The sequence below is a fragment of the Poecilia mexicana genome, unplaced genomic scaffold (genome assembly GCF_051168715.1).
Source record: "Poecilia mexicana isolate PSO_F unplaced genomic scaffold, ASM5116871v1 scaffold_17, whole genome shotgun sequence".
Taxonomy (NCBI): domain Eukaryota; kingdom Metazoa; phylum Chordata; class Actinopteri; order Cyprinodontiformes; family Poeciliidae; genus Poecilia; species Poecilia mexicana.
In genome coordinates, this window is record NW_028263386.1 from 1,142,548 (window position 1) to 1,158,672 (window position 16,125).

The 16,125-nt window shown below is 46.2% G+C and overlaps 1 protein-coding gene across 1 annotated transcript; it reads right to left on the minus strand.

Moving 5' to 3' along the window:
- Positions 1-3,049: 3,049 nt before the first annotated feature.
- On the minus strand, positions 3,050-14,744 carry LOC106921412 (prohibitin-2-like). The gene is made up of 10 exons (XM_014993100.2): positions 14,672-14,744; positions 13,877-14,006; positions 12,863-12,947; positions 12,103-12,182; positions 7,440-7,624; positions 7,216-7,345; positions 7,033-7,136; positions 5,168-5,245; positions 4,114-4,190; positions 3,050-4,039 (listed from the first exon to the last, which is right to left on the minus strand). The coding sequence occupies exons 1-10, from the start codon at positions 14,690-14,692 to the stop codon at positions 4,018-4,020; spliced, it is 912 nt and encodes a 303-aa protein (XP_014848586.2). The 5' UTR covers positions 14,693-14,744; the 3' UTR covers positions 3,050-4,017.
- Positions 14,745-16,125: the final 1,381 nt, after the last annotated feature.

A 16,125-nucleotide genomic window follows, 5' to 3' on the forward strand; every position in this document is an offset into this window, starting at 1 on the left:
AAACTGAACAGAACTATTCTCCCAGAGACGGACGGGTCGAACAGAACTAGAACCTTTAACCTCATTAGAAACCTGCTCTCTGGTTCTGATCCAGGATCAGCTAATTAAAGCATCATTTTCATTACTCGATGTTGTCAGAAAACCTTAATGTGAAAAACCCGAAAAGAATAAAAGTTCTGCTCAGACCCGGTTAGTTTTGACTCCATGAGCCTATTTGGTCGGGTCGCTAAACACCTAAAGCTAATCATTTAAGGTACTGTGCCTTTAAGAAAGTTTGGCTCACTCTGATTGGTCAAAAAATGACTGGGACCTTCAGATTTGTTATAAAAAGTTTTTGGTGTTCTGATTGGTTAATAATAATATTACAAATGTAAATATGCTTCTTCTGTATAAAACTGAAAGAACATGAAGATAACGAGACTTTTCTTCCTTCCTCCACTTTGCTTCTGTTTATCCCCTTCTGTGCTGAGAGCCTTTGATTTGGTGGCAGACTCCCCCTAGTGGTCTGGAGGATTCTGTTTCCAGGAGTGACTTTGCAGAGTTTAATACTTGCTGTTATTTCTTGCAGCGTTTTTTGTTTGGGAGTTTTTTCGGGGTATTTTCTTTTTTTGGGAGGTTTTGAAGTTTGCATCATTCATATGTTTGAAGAAGCGCAGTTTACACCTGCTGACCTCCATAGTTCTATAAATTCATTTCAAATTAAACATTAAGTTAGATAAATCAGTAAATAAAATTATGAAGAACAGATCATATTTACAACTAAAAAAATTAGTTATATAATACAAATAACAAAATAGAAAATTTCTTTAATGGACTTCAAAGAAGAAATGCAACAAATATATCAACTAAAAATGTTATCTGCCCAATAAAGTAAATAAGTGATGCATGAAATATTAAATAAAAATGAAATATTTCTTAATGTATGAGCAGGTATTTAAACATAATGAAGGTGGTTGTGATAATAATCGACTGATGTTTCTGCTTCAGTGTAGCGCCCCCTGCTGGCCGCACACAAACAGCATCCTGCTGCGGCCGCTGACGACACTGCAGAGCTGCCCTGGCAACCGAACAGCAGCCCGTCGCCCTGGCAACCAGCCCAGATTGAGAGTCACCACCGGAGTGAGGTCAGTGTTTCCATGGCGACGGAGCAGATGAGCGGTAATCCGTCCTTGTTTGTGAACAGTGAAAACTGGATGGGAGGGGGCGGGGCCAGTCTGGTCACGTGACCCCGCCCCCTCTGAGCAGCAGCTGCAGCAGCACTGCAGATCCTGCAGGAACATGACGGAGGTCAGACCGCAGCTCCGCTTTTCACCTTCAGCTCCTCTCTGACGTTCAGCAGCTCCTTCACCTTCATTCATAGTTTTGTGTTTATTACAGAAACACAAACATCCAAGCGCTTTAATGGAAACATTAAAGCGGCGGCTGCAGTTCCTCCAGCCGCCACCAGATGCTGCTAAAGAGTCAGGATCTGTGACCAAAGCGGTAAATAAAGGTTAAAGCCAGAATAAGAGCAGCTGACCTTCCCTCCAGAACCAGCTGTGGTTCTGGTTCCGATCAGTAAGCTCTGCTGGTCATTTATCAGGAGGACCCAGAACCAGAACCGGGTCGTGTTCTAACAGACTGCAGCTGCTGCTCATGACTCCAGCGGGACATTCATCATCTCTGACTCCGGTTTTTTCCTCTCACCCCCCCATCAGCCCCTCTTACCCCTTCCTCCCCCGTTTCTTGCCCCCCTGCCTCTCTTTTCCTTCTGGCATCTTTCAAACCGCGTCCTGGCCTCTGATTGGTCGCTTCAACAGGCTTGGCGTGAGGGGGCGTGAAGCCGCAGCCAATCAAATGTCGTCTCCGTCTCCCAGCCCCCTCTTGCCTTTTTTCTGCCCCCCTCCATGAATATTACCCCCCCCTCCTCTCCCTTTGAATAAAAAAATCCTCTCTGAGCTGTAAATCTGCCCCCCACACCTTCCTCCTCCTCCTCCTCTTTCTCATGCAGAAGCGGAGCAGCTTCCCAACATGGCGGCTGCTTTGTGTCACTCACACAATGGAGGCCGCCCCTTCCCCTCTGCTCCCCCCTCCGCCCCCCGGCCCGGATGGGTGCAGGTTTCTGGTTGCAGCAGCAGCAGCTCGGCCTATAAATAACTCGGCAGCCATCTTGTGTTGTCTCTGCCCTGTAGAGGAAGGACGGAGGAAGAGGCACACCGGGGACAAAGACGGTGACGTCACGGCCCCGTCAGCATCTAGAGGTTCTGACCCCGTCCCGGTCCAGTTGGTCTGGGGTCTCAGAGGACATTTGGATTCATATGTGTGTGTGTGTGTGTGTGTGTGTGCGCGCGCAGCAGATGCTCTTCAGCTGAGAACATGTTCAGCTTTTCCTTCCATCTTGTTCTGTTCCAACCCAAACCTCACTTACAGAAATGAGTTTTTATTTTTAGAAATCTCTGAATAGTGTGGCATGCATTTGTTTTCTTCCCTCTCGAGTCAGAACTCTGGAACCTCCTTTAGGCAGGTTCAATACTTTGCCGTTAGCGAGTCTCACACTGTCATCATTTAATGGTTAGCATTAGCTTTCACCAATTTTAACGTGCTTAGCTTCCGACGTTTTTTAGTGGTTTAGAATTAGCATATTTTTTTGTGCATATTTTTTTGTGCATTTAGCGATTTAACTTCTAATTTTTTGTGATTAGCAGTTCAGCATTAGCTCCTGCACATGTTTTCTATTCTGGTAAATTAGAAGCTGCTACTGCAGCTAAGTTTTGGTTAGCTGTATTCTGTACATATAATTTCTATGGCTGTTTTACATAATGACTCAGACAAACTGAGCTGCTTGTGTCAGAGGCTGATGTCACTAGGAGCTTTTTTCTGATTCAATTAATATTTTATTGTGATTTTATGACATTTTTCTGGTGTCGTCTTTATTCTGATAACTGAAAACTCATAGCATAGCTCTGATACTCCGTCATATAACTCAGAAGACTGAAATAAACACTTTTTGGAAATATTTTCTGTCATTTGTAATTTTCTTTTTAGAAAAGACAGAAAAATAAAAATCTGATCTGGTGTAAAAAATTAGATTTTATTTTTAATCCAAACCAGGAAGAGAACTCTGGTTTCTACCAGCTCCAGGTGAATTATTGGTCTTCATAGGAACCGTTCTCCTCCAGCCGGACACCATGAATAATGAAAGGTCAGGAGCTGCTGCCCCACTGCATTCTGGGGTTTGTAGTTTTATCCCTCAGCCAGAACTACAACCAACCAGTGAATCAAAGTGATGTCAGCGGCTAAATGTGACACACAACCAAATATGGAAATCCTGTGTGAGGCTGAAATATGAGACATTATATTTAGAACCAGTTAAATCAACAGAACCACCGGCCCGGCCCGTCTGGTACCGACCAGAACCCGGTCCAAACCCAACATGGAGGATTCTGGTTCTGATTTAACTGATGATTTCATTTCAATTCTATAATCTTGAGTTAAGAACAAATCTGGACCCGACCAGAACCAGAACCAAATGGACCTGGTCTGTAGAGCATTTATCATTATTTGAGTGATTAGAACTGATCCAGTACCAGAATAACAACAGAACCGGGTCAAGAAAATGTCAGAACCGGTCCAGAACCCGGCACTGCTTTCAGGGTGGTTCTGTAGAACTTCTGGGTCAGGTTCAGAACCCCTTTCATGGGTCAGAGTAAACCAGGCCTTCAGTTCCAGTGCAGCCCAACAGAACCAGATTTGGACCCGGGTCCTGGCAGAACCAGGACAGATCGTCAGTCCAGGTGGAGTCCGTCCTGCTGCTGGAACCGGATCAGAACCGGCCTCTTGGTCCGGTCCGGTTCTGTAAAGAAGTCCGACTGAGATTCCTCTGTCTATGAACGGAACTTGCATCAATCTGGGTCGGGTTTATCTCAGTGGAACCAGCACACCGGGTTCTGAGGCCGAGTTTGGGTTCTGATCGGGACGGAGAGGGGGATGATGGGAAACGGGTGCTGAGGAAGAGGAAGATGATGAAGAGGAGACGTTTTACTTCTTGGACAGCGACAGCCTGAAACAGAGACAGGAGAAGAGGTTCTGGTTCTGATCAAGTAAGATGGGCCTGCTGGAGCGGACCGGACTCACGTGAAGCTGTCTCGGTCTTGCAGGTTGAGCACCAGGCTGTCTGCGTTCAGGTACACTCGGTTCTGGGACTGCGCCACCTGCAGGACGGACACAGACGGGTCAGAACCAGAGCCAGGTTCTGCAGAACCCTGCAGGTATCGGGTCAGGAGAATGGTTCACTTTTAATGAGAAAAGATCTGAATAGTGTGAAGTGTGCCTGTTCATCTGTCCTCAGCCTCCTTTAGAACCTGGATCTCCTCTGGTTCTGGTCTAAGGTTCTTGTGCAGAACCACCAGCGTCACCATGGAGACCAGAAACCCAGCAAAGAAGGTTCTGGTTCTGGAGGAGCAGCAGAGATGACAATCTGCTGAAACTTTTATTGTGCGGTTTGAAAACCTTGTGGTGGCAGCATCATGCTGTGGGGAGCCTGAACACTCAGCCAGAGATACTATGGGATGGCCTAGTCAAAGTAAGGAACCAAATCCAGCTGAGAATCATCAGTGGTAAAACTTTAAGAAGAATGTTCTCCATCCAGAGTCAATATTAATGCAAGCCACACTTTTCAGAATTTTACCCACGATAAAATATAAAACCCGTTTGGATTTTCTTCTTCTCTGGTTTGAGTCGACCTGCTGCTTCCTGTTTCTTATCCTCCATCTTTAAAAACTCCAGCTGTTGCCGGGCAGATTAACTCTGTGCTGCAGGTTCTAACCTGCTCTGATGGTGACAACCAGAGGTCAAAGGTCAGAGCACACAGCAACAGAAGCTGAAACGAGACCGATTCCTGGAGGTTTGTCGCCCTCTGGTGGCCGTCTGTCATCAGCTGCAGGATCAGAGCTGCTGGAGGGAGCAGAACGGACCTCCAGAACCTCCAGAGCCTCCAGAACCTCCAGAGACTCCAGAACCTCTCGAGTCTTCAGAACCGTTAGAACTGATAAAACCCTGGAGGTGATGCTGCTTAGTTTACCAAGCTGGTTGCCATGGTTACCTGCAGCTCCCCCCCACCCCCCCATCAGGTGAGTGTGTGGAGCCTGCAGCTGGTCTGGACCAACAGGAAGTTCTGCTGGGTTCTTACCGTCTTGGCGATGTTCTGGGCTGCCCGGATCTTCCGGAGCTTCAGGTAGCCGGGGTTCTTCGTCACTGCGATGCCCAGCTGGCACACACACACACACACACACACACACACACACACACACACACACACACACACACACACACACACACACACACACACACACACACACACACACACACAGAGTCAGGTGGGTCGGACAGTAAAGGTTTCTGCACGCGCTCAGATGGAGACAGGAAGTGTAAACAGTAAAACTGATCATAAAGTTAATTTAACTCTTCTAGTTTCTAATCGGATCAATAATAGATCAGCTCTTCTTCTTCTTCTGTGGTTGATGTGGAAACTGTTTAATAAAACATCCAGGAATTAAATCACAGATTAACTGAATTATCAGGCCGAGGTCAGCAGAAAGGTGAGGTTACCGTGGTAACAGATTTTCTACTGCATCATTTCACATCACTGTAATCATTTCTATCTTCATCACTGTAAAGGCAATATTTACATTTAAATTATTAACCATCAATCCAGTAAAAGGTTTTCATTTAAAGCAGAATTGGACTAGACCAGTAAAAGTGTTTAAAGTTCTTCAATGAGTTGAAATTTAGACTTAAAAACATTTCAAGATCAAACAAATGAAAAGACGAAAGAGGAAAATCTACATAAGTGCAAATATTTTAACGTTGTTGAACGTTTCACTATGTTTACAACATTTTTCTTTCTAATTAATTATTTTGGAACAATTCTTCTGCATCAGATCACGATCCGACGATCCGTCTGCAGCCGAGAGGCAGAGCGCTGATCGCATGAGAGTTTATCGCAACATGAGATAGTTTATCGCAGAGGTTCCCAAACTGTGGGGCGCGCCCCCTATTGGGGGCGCCGTGCCATTGCAGGGGGGGCGCGGAAAGCCGTCTGGATGAAAAAAAAACAACAAAAAACAAAAAAAACATGAACACTGTATGCGCTGGGTTTTTACCTTAGAATGGCCAACTCTCTGTTATTCCTGTCAATTTGATACAGTAGAGGCTTCCACACTTCCCATATCTGTGTCCTCTGTCACTTTTATCAGCAGTTAAAACTGTTTAATCCATTGTTAACATGTTGTAACCTGTTTTTCCGAGCCGCCTCTAAACGCAACATGAGCGCTAGACGCTCGCGCTGGGTTTCCACCTGTGAAGGAGACCTGCTGCTGCTGGGCGGAGCTACGTAGGTTTGTGTTAGAATCACGGCAGCAAACCAGCAAAACGCAAAGAACTTTTCACAGTTTTTCCTCCAAACTAACCGACTGAGTTGAGTAAAGCTGTTGGATGCGGGTGATGTTAGCTAAAAGATGACTAGCTAATGTTAGCTAAAAGATGACTAGCTAATGTTAGCTAAAAGATGACTAGCTAATATCAATACAGAACCTTAAGCTTAACAAGTAGCTTGTAGGCTACCGATGTTGGTGTCTATGTTCAGCTATGATTCATTTTGCCCCCAAAAAGTTGACCCCCCCCCTGTAGGTCTGGAGCCGGGCTGAGTAGAACAGGGAGTCTCTAAGAATCCACCACCCCTTCGCTCACACACGTCGTTCAACCAGACAGCTATTTGTAATCCATGGGGGGGCAGAAATAGTTTGGGAACCGCTGGGGGGCCCAGGAGAAAAAGTTTGGGAACCGCTGGTTTATCGCAACATACGACGCATTTATGAGCTGAGATTCCATCAGCGGCTCTCTTTGCACAGCTTGAAGCATCGTATCATACACAGTGGATGGAAACTAAAAAATTTAAGAATAACTTCAATTTGGTCTTTCTGAAAGAGAGTTCAGAACTGGTCCAGAACCGGCTCTGACCCGGTCCAGAACCGGCTCTGACCCGGTCCAGCTCACCATCTTGGCGGCCTCCGCCTCGCCCTCAGCCTGGATGATCTTCTGCTTCTGCTCCTGCTTGGCCTTCTCCACATAGAACTGGGCCCGCTGCGCCTCCTGCTGGGCTGGAGGAGAACAACCAGAACCTCAGATCGAACCGGGCCTGCTGAGCCTGTGGAAGCGGCCCGGTTCTGGCCCACTCACCGACTTGTTTGGCCTCCACGGCGGCCGTGTACTCGCGGCTGAAGCTCAGCTCGGTGATGGCCACGTCGTCCAGGATGATGCTGAAGTCTTTGGCTCGCTCAAACAGCTCCCTGCGGATCAGCAGCGACACCTGCAGGACGGGACGGGCCGGAGGGAACCGGGCCGGATCAACACGACTGACTTCCTGCTGCCCCAGAACCAGCAGTCGGGTCGGCTGCACCTACCTGGGCCCTCTGGGTGATGAGCTGCGAGGCGTTGAACTTGGCCACCACGCTCTTCAGAACCTCGTTAACGATGGAGGGCAGAACCCGCTCATCGTAGTCCTGACCCAAACGCTGGTACAGAACCGGCAGGTTGGAGGCCAGCGGCCGGGACAGAACCCGCAGCGTCACATTCACCATCTGCAGGTCTGACAGAACCAGAACCAGAACAGTTAACCAATCAGAACCTGCAGTGTCACACTCGGCATCAGGTCTGACAGAACCAGAACCGCTCTCACTTCCACCTCTGAGTTGTTGAGGAAAGCTAAGTGTTAGCTGCATAACGTCCAATCTTCCAGTTCGGCCCGCGGGGATTTTACTGATTGGTGATAATTTCGGGTTTTCATCGTTTTCGGGAACCAACAAACATCCTTAAAGTGAGCGGAGCGATCCGGGAGTCCGGCAGCCTTTCTGCTCCGGAGCTGCTGGTTCAGAGCTGAGGAGGATTTCTACAGGCAGAGACTGAACACGGCGGGCGGCTTTACTAAAATTACCGGAACATAAACTTCATATCATCCCGGTCTCAACAAATGGGTGGCGAAGCGCATCGTGACGTTACTGACCTGTAGATGTTTCTGTGTGGATGAATGCAGGAGTCAAATCCCGTCGCCAACATGAACACAAACGATATAAATGTCTGGGCGACGTGAGAGTTCATCTATTAAACTGACTGAAGATGAATCATAAACAGAAAGCTGGAGTTTAGACATTTCTTTATAATAGCCTGCCTCTTTATTATTAAATTGAATGTAATTTCAGATCTTCGTATAACTTTTCTTCAGGTTAACTTAGAAAGTGAGCTTTTATTGTTACAGGTTAATTTTCTAAACTACAAAAAAGAAACTGTTAAGGAAGCTCAAATATGAAAAATTGGGCCGATATTGATATCTGATAGTAACACTGGTATTACGCCAGATTTATCAATATTTTATACATTGTTTTTATCAAATTATTCGATTACCGTATTTTCCGCACTATAAGGCGCATCTAAAAACCTTCAATTTCCTCAAAAGCTGACAGTGCGCCTTATATATGGACCAATATTGAGCCACAACAGGTCTAGCAACTACGGTAAGCAGCCGCCGACTTCATTTTCGCCCGTAGAAGAAGAAGTGCGCGGTGCATGCTGGGATAGTTGTCAGAACGCTGGTTTGTTAATAAAGTTTGACTGACCTATCTACCTACCGACCGTCTGGAATCAGGTCGTCTGCAGGTCATTTAGCACCAGGTTCTCCACCAACCTGCTGTGGGCGAACGGAGAAGGGTGACCATCGTCCGGCCACGACCCGGCCCAGGAAGGCTCTCCTCGCCGACCGGAGTCGGACTGTTTTGTTGACATTCCTGTTAGAGCAGCTCCATCTAGTGGATGCATAACGTAACTCCAACTTTTACTGTAGCATCTATTCTATGCGCCTATAGTGCGGAAAATACGGTAATCGTAAGAATAATCGATAGATCACTCGATTACTAAAATATTCGTTTACACCAGCCCTAGCTAAGATATTCATCATAATAAATAAAAACTGTCCCAGGATATCATTTTAGAAAAACTTTAAACATCTTTAAACTTTACAAACATTTTTTTTTTCATTTTTACTTTATGTTGACAAACTATAAAAACAAAATGGAGGCTGAGCTGACTAGTTTGAGGGAAATATATTCATAGATAGAAAACTACATTAATCAGCTGTTGCCATGACGATCTAACCCTCAGATGAAGCTTCCAGTTAATGGATGTGCTGCCCTCTAGGTGGCAGACAGCAAACTGCAGCCACTTCCCTTTAATCCAGAGATTCTCAAACCTTTTCAGGCTGAGGATCACTTAACCCATTTAACCAGCAGTCACAGACACCTAACCTGGAATAACATCTCAATATAAAAGAAAATATTAGTCTGTTAACTCAAATGTTGCTTTCTTAGTTCTTCCTAATGAAGAGTGGTGCTGTTTGCTAAATGTGACACAGAGCCACATGGACACGTCTGCTTGGGCATTTTGACCCATTTACAGATCCTGAAAGTGTCTAAACTTCCAATGATGTCGAACACATGGAAATACAAAGGAAGTTGTTCTTTACTACCAAGTGTTATGTGCATTAATAACAATAATAACAACAACAGAGTTGGTTTAACAAAGCTGTTCAAAGGAATCCAGTCGCTAGTGAACGACACATCAACTCTCAGCAGCTTCAGCTTCTCTGATCATATAATATTCCTGGGCTTGTTTTCTTTCCATCAGTATCTGCAGCTTTTCTTTTGAGTGACCCGGTTTTAATCCAGTTTTCCATCATTATTTTTAACACAGTCTTTTGCTAAGCTAACTGTAGCGTCGCACTTTGAGCTGACACGGCAAATAAACTGTTGTTTACATGCAGTACCTCATAGATCACTAGGGGGCGCCCACAGACTAAAAACGTCTGTGGGCGTCTGATCAGTCCTGGTCCTGGTTCTGATCAGGACCAGGACCAGGACCAGAACCAGGACCAGGACCAGGACCAGAACCAGGACCAGGACCAGGACCAGGACCAGAACCAGGACCACGACCAGGACCAGGACCAGGACCAGGACCAGGACCAGAACCAGGACCAGAACCAGGACCACGACCAGGACCAGAACCAGGACCAGGACCACGACCAGGACCAGAACCAGGACCAGGACCACGACCAGGACCACGACCAGGACTAGGACCAGGACCACGACCAGGACCAGAACCAGGTCCAGAACCAGGTCCAGAACCAGGTCCAGAACCAGGATCAGGACCAGGACAAGGACCAGGACCAGAACCAGGACCAGGACCAGGACCAGAACCAGAACCAGGACCACGACCACGACCACGACCAGGACCAGGACCAGGATCAGGACCAGGACCAGAACCAGGATCAGGACCAGGACCAGGACCAGGACCAGGACAAGGACCAGGATCAGGACCAGGATCAGGATCAGGACCAGAACCAGGATCAGGACCAGGACCAGGATCAGGATCAGAACCAGAACCAGGACCACGACCAGGACCAGAACCAGGTCCAGAACCAGGATCAGGACCAGGACAAGGACCAGAACCACGACCACGACCAGGACCAGAACCAGGATCAGGACCAGGATCAGGACAAGGACCAGAACCAGGACTACGACCAGAACCAGGACCAGGACCAGGACAAGGACCAGGACCACAACCAGGACCAGAACCAGGACCAGAACCAGGATCAGGACCAGGACAAGGACCAGGACCAGGACCAGGACCAGAACCAGGACTACGACCAGAACCAGGACCAGGACCAGGACAAGGACCAGGACCACAACCAGGACCAGAACCAGGACCAGAACCAGGATCAGGACCAGGACAAGGACCAGGACCAGGACCAGAACCAGAACCAGGACCAGGACCAGAACCAGGACTACGACCAGAACCAGAACCAGGACCAGGACCACGACCAGGACCAGGACCAGAACCAGGATCAGGACCAGGACCAGGACCAGGATCAGGATCAGAACCAGGACCAGGACCAGGACCACGACCAGGACCAGGACCAGAACCAGGATCAGGACCAGGACCAGGACCAGAACCAGAACCAGGACCAGGACCAGAACCAGGACCAGAACCAGGATCAGGACCAGGACCAGGATCAGGATCAGGATCAGAACCAGGATCAGGATCAGAACCAGGACCAGGACCAGGACCAGAACCAGGACCAGGACCAGAACCAGGATCAGGACCAGGACCAGGACAAGGACCAGAACCAGGACCAGAACCAGGACCAGAACCAGGACCAGAACCAGGACTACGACCAGAACCAGGACCAGGACCAGGACCAGAACCAGGACCAGAACCAGGATCAGGACCAGGACCAGGATCAGGATCAGGATCAGAACCAGGATCAGGATCAGAACCAGGACCAGGACCAGGACCAGAACCAGGACCAGGACCAGAACCAGGATCAGGACCAGGACCAGGACCAGGACCAGGACCACGACCAGGACCAGGACCAGGACCAGAACCAGGATCAGGACCAGGACCACAACCAGGACAAGAACCAGGACCAGAACCAGGATCAGGACCAGGACAAGGACCAGGACAAGGACCAGGACCAGAACCAGGATCAGGACCAGGACCAGGACCAGAACCAGAACCAGGACCACGACCAGGACCAGAACCAGGATCAGGACCAGGACCAGGACCAGGACAAGGACCAGGACCACAACTAGGACCAGAACCAGGACCAGGACCACGACCAGGACCACGACCAGGACCAGAACCAGGACCAGGACCAGGACCAGGACCAGGACCACGACCAGGACCAGAACCAGGACCAGGACCAGGACCAGGACAAGGACCAGGACCACAACTAGGACCAGAACCAGGACCAGAACCAGGATCAGGACCAGGACAAGGACCAGGATCAGGACCAGGACCAGGACCAGGACCAGGACCAGAACCAGAACCAGAACCATGACCAGGACCAGAACCAGGACTACGACCAGAACCAGGACCAGGACCAGGACCAGAACCAGGACCAGGACCAGGATCAGGATCAGAACCAGGACCAGGATCAGGATCAGAACCAGGACCAGGACCAGGACCAGAACCAGAACACAGAGCCAAACATTGGTCTGATTTAAAACGACCTCTGACCTTTGCTTCCTGTGAGGGAGGAGATCTTCCTGGGCCGGGCTCTGATGTCATAGATGATGGGGTACTGGAACCAGGGAACCCTGCAGACGACAACTGGGTCAGAACCAGAGGAAAGTAATCTGATTACAGCAGGAAAACCTTCATCTTCACACACAGAGGATGACGAGTCCCTAAATGTCCTCATAACTCAGATCAGCCAAGTTCCTTCAAAGATGGCTGCTGATGCTGCGGGCTGGAAGGAGCTCCAGTAGCAGTCCATCTCACAGTGCCTCTGAAGAGCCCTCTGACTGAAGGCTGTATGACAGACTCATGCTAACAGTTCAGTATCCAGGATGGATGACTCCATCAGCTGTTAGCAGCTCTGCTAATCCACCTCCTTTGCTTTTGCTGCTCTTTAAATGTGTCTGGTTGTTTGGTCTGAAATCCAGGCTGAGAGATGCTGAAGTCTGGGATAAGATCCAGCAGTCATGTTCCACTGAATGACCTAATAAATGTAAAACTCTGACTGGATCCTGTTTTGGCCTTGAAGTTCATCCATTTTGTTTGATGAAGATCTTCTATTGTTCACCATGATGGACGGAGGAGACGCTCTGAACTTCCTCCTCCTTCCCTCTCTGCTCCATGAAACTTTTCAACTCCTCTGGGATTCAGGGTCAAAGTTCAGGTATTATTTGAGCCTCTGAGATGCTAATCAGTTGTGAAAACTATCATAGCAGCTGTTATAATGCAGCTAATAAAGCTGCTAGCTGAGTTAACGTACCTCAAGTGGAGTCCTTCAGCGAGGACTGTGTTCATCTCCATCCCACCGATCCTGTTGAAGATGATGGCTCGATGTCCTCCTTCCACTGAACACAGAGAGAGAGACAGAGGACAGTCAGAAGGTCCAGGTCCAAACCGTTAGCTGCAGGATGCTAAAGGTTCTGATCTGCAGCACGATGCCGACGTTTCCTGTCTGAGCTTCAGTCTGGTTCGGCCACACCGTTAGCTTTCTATTGGACATTAACTGGCAGCTTCCTGCTGGAGCCACACGAATGGAAAATAACACAGATAAGAGTTTATAACAGGATGTCCAAAATGTGGCCCGGGGGCCATTTACGACCCGCTGGATGGCTTTGTTTGGCCCCTCAGTCCACAACTCAAGAATAGAGCAAATTCATAATTAATTCAATATTTTTCCAGAAAAATAAAATGCTAACATGTATTTATTTAGGAGACAAAGTAATTTTCTTTAAACTTTGCTAAAACCAACCAGCGATGTCTGACCTTAAGTAAAAAAAAAAAATTCATGAGGATAATAAACTCAAAAAAGTTTTTGGAAAATATTTATCTGTCATGTAAAACAGCAACTCGTCAAGAACCTGTTTTCCAGATTTCTTTTCTACAAAAATCAGACTCTTCTGCTTTAGTAATGTATTGTCTATTTAGTATAATATTAAAGAGATCTTTTCAGTTTTAACTAAAAAAATGTGGCCTTCGAGTTCTCGTAACTTTACTAATGGCTGAAAGTTTGGACACCCCTGCTTTATAAGGTGAGAAACTTCATTTCTCACTTATTTAATGAGCCAGGGTTATCAGTGGGATCCCAGAGGATCCCGAGGATTTCCAGGTACTAATCAGATTGGATGGGATTATAAGGAGACTGACTTGGATTGGGATCAACTGGATTTAAATCAGAGTTTTCTCCTCCAACTGGACTGAAACTAAAGTGTTTCTGCTGCTGAGGCAGAACTTCAGACCAGCTGCAGAGGTGTTTGGGGTCAGAGGTCAGGGCTACCTGTGTATGTAGCTTCCTTCACGCCGTAAGCCAGAGCTCCAGCTCCGATCAGGAGCTTCAGTCCGATTCCTGCTCCCCGGGGTCCAGAGGACATCCTGCCAGCGATCTGCCGCAGCTGCTGCAGAAAACCCTGAAAAACACAGCAGATCACGTCTGATTAGATCAACACACCCTGAAGATACAAAGCATCAGGATCAACAAAGCTGACCTCCAAACCAGGCCTTAAAGCTTGGGTCCCTGTTCTAATAGAGCTCATGTAAATATCCGGTTGTTCTGTGGTGTAAACAGCGATCCTCGGCGGATTTTAGAACAATTAGATCAAAATAAATCTCATTCAAACACCTGCTTTATGAGCCGAATTAAAGTTGAGTTTCTGGAGACTTTCATAAAGTTTTAATAGAGTCAGAATACCAGCTGGAAATTAGAGAAAATCCTAAAATTACCTTATTTTAGAGCTTTTGTCAACGTAATTTGGACTCCTGAGCGGAACTCTGAAGCTTTCCTGGCATAAATCCCGTCTGATTCTCTAAATCAAGTCGGAGTCACCAATGTTGAACACATTTATCAGAACAGACATTAAAACAAAGCAAAATCTGATGTTTACATTATTACTAATCGCATTTAAATCCTCCTAAATCAGCTCTATCTGTCATCTAACGTCAGCTGGACTCACGCGCTGAGTTTTAACATGGCACGAGCCGCGGGAAACCACGGGGCTGTTCAACCGAACTGGACCCGGAAAGACGAAAAAGGTTCCGTAAAATCATAAATATTAAAGGAAAAAAACCCACTTACACCTGGCTCCTTATTCGCCATGCTGTCCTGTTAGAAAACCGAATGGGAAGAGACGTCAAGGTCACGGGTGATGACGTATTTCCGTGTCCCGGAGAATCATGGGAAATGTAGGCTTCATGACTTTGTCTTCTCATCGTTTTTGAGTCATTTTTAATGATTCAGATGATAATTTATTTGATTAAATAATTTAAAGACAAGAAAGATGACCTCCGCTTCGATATGTTTGATTTTTCATGATTGTTCTCTGATTTTATCCATTCATAAACAGTCTGTTTTCTAAGAACAAATGAAACATCTTGTGCATTTTTCTTAAATTACTTTGTTGAGTGGCATATTTATTTTAATATATATATTTTTCCCAATAACTGTACAGCATTTTTCCTCTGTTGTAAATTTGCTCATACTATACACTCTCTATTCTATTCTATTCTATTCTATTCTATTCTATTCTATTCTATTCTATTCTATTATATTATATTATATTCTGTTCTATTCTATTTGAATATTTAGTCATTAGTATTTATTTAAAGTATTGGACTTTCAAAAATATTTCTTGATATTTTTCTCTCAAGCAGTCAGACTTTCTTAAATTTGATTTTCACTTCCTTTAATCCGGCACGAAGACACAATCTGCTGTGAGAAAATCTGGACAAAATGATCACATTTGATCAACCATAATATTATGATGGAAGCATCCTTTATTGTCACACATTTACCCCATCGGTGGTAATGTTGCTCCTGTGCAGCAGGTGGCAGCAGAGCTCTGGAGCTCCTGACTGATGAAATATTTCAGTTACTTTATTCTGTTTTCCAAGAGAAAATTATAATCTGATTCTCTGAATCAAGTCTGAGTCACTAATGTTCACAGAGAAAAACTCTCCAATGATTTCACTCCTTTGGCTGAATGATATTTTATTAAAAAATAATTATATGGTTACAAAATGAAGGTTGAATTTGATCAAAGTTGATTAAGATTAATTTAATTCAGATTTATGATGATAAACAATAAAAATTGTTGCAGATTTATTTAAAATGAGATCTAGATCTTAATGGGGTTTTACCTGGTCGAATAAAGGAAATAATAATAATAATAATAATAATAATAATAATAATAATAATAATAATAATAATAATAATAATAATATAATAAAGCAACCCCATATTGACACCAAGATGACACAAGATCAGTTTTTATTAAGGCTGCAAACTTCCATCCATCCATCCATCCATCCATCCATCCATCCATCCATCCATCCATCCATCCATCCATCCATCCATCCATCCATCCATCCATCCATCCATCCATCCATCCATCCATCCATCCATCCATCCATCCATCCATCCATCCATCCCATTGGAGTCATGAGGGGTGACCCTAATGCTGTCAGCAGCCGAGAGGCGGGGTCACCTGGACAGGTCACCAGTCCACCACAGAGGCTGTAATCTTAAAATAA

Bases quoted from the DNA above. Each gene is read 5' to 3' on its own strand.
- LOC106921412 (XM_014993100.2), bottom strand. From the start codon at position 14,692: ATGGCGAATAAGGAGCCAGGT. The intron at 14,007-14,671 runs GTAAGTGGGTTT...TGTGTTTTTCAG, and splicing joins TGGCGAATAAGGAGCCAGGT to GGTTTTCTGCAGCAGCTGCG. The intron at 12,183-12,862 runs GTACGTTAACTC...TGTCGTCTGCAG, and splicing joins GCTGAAGGACTCCACTTGAG to GGTTCCCTGGTTCCAGTACC.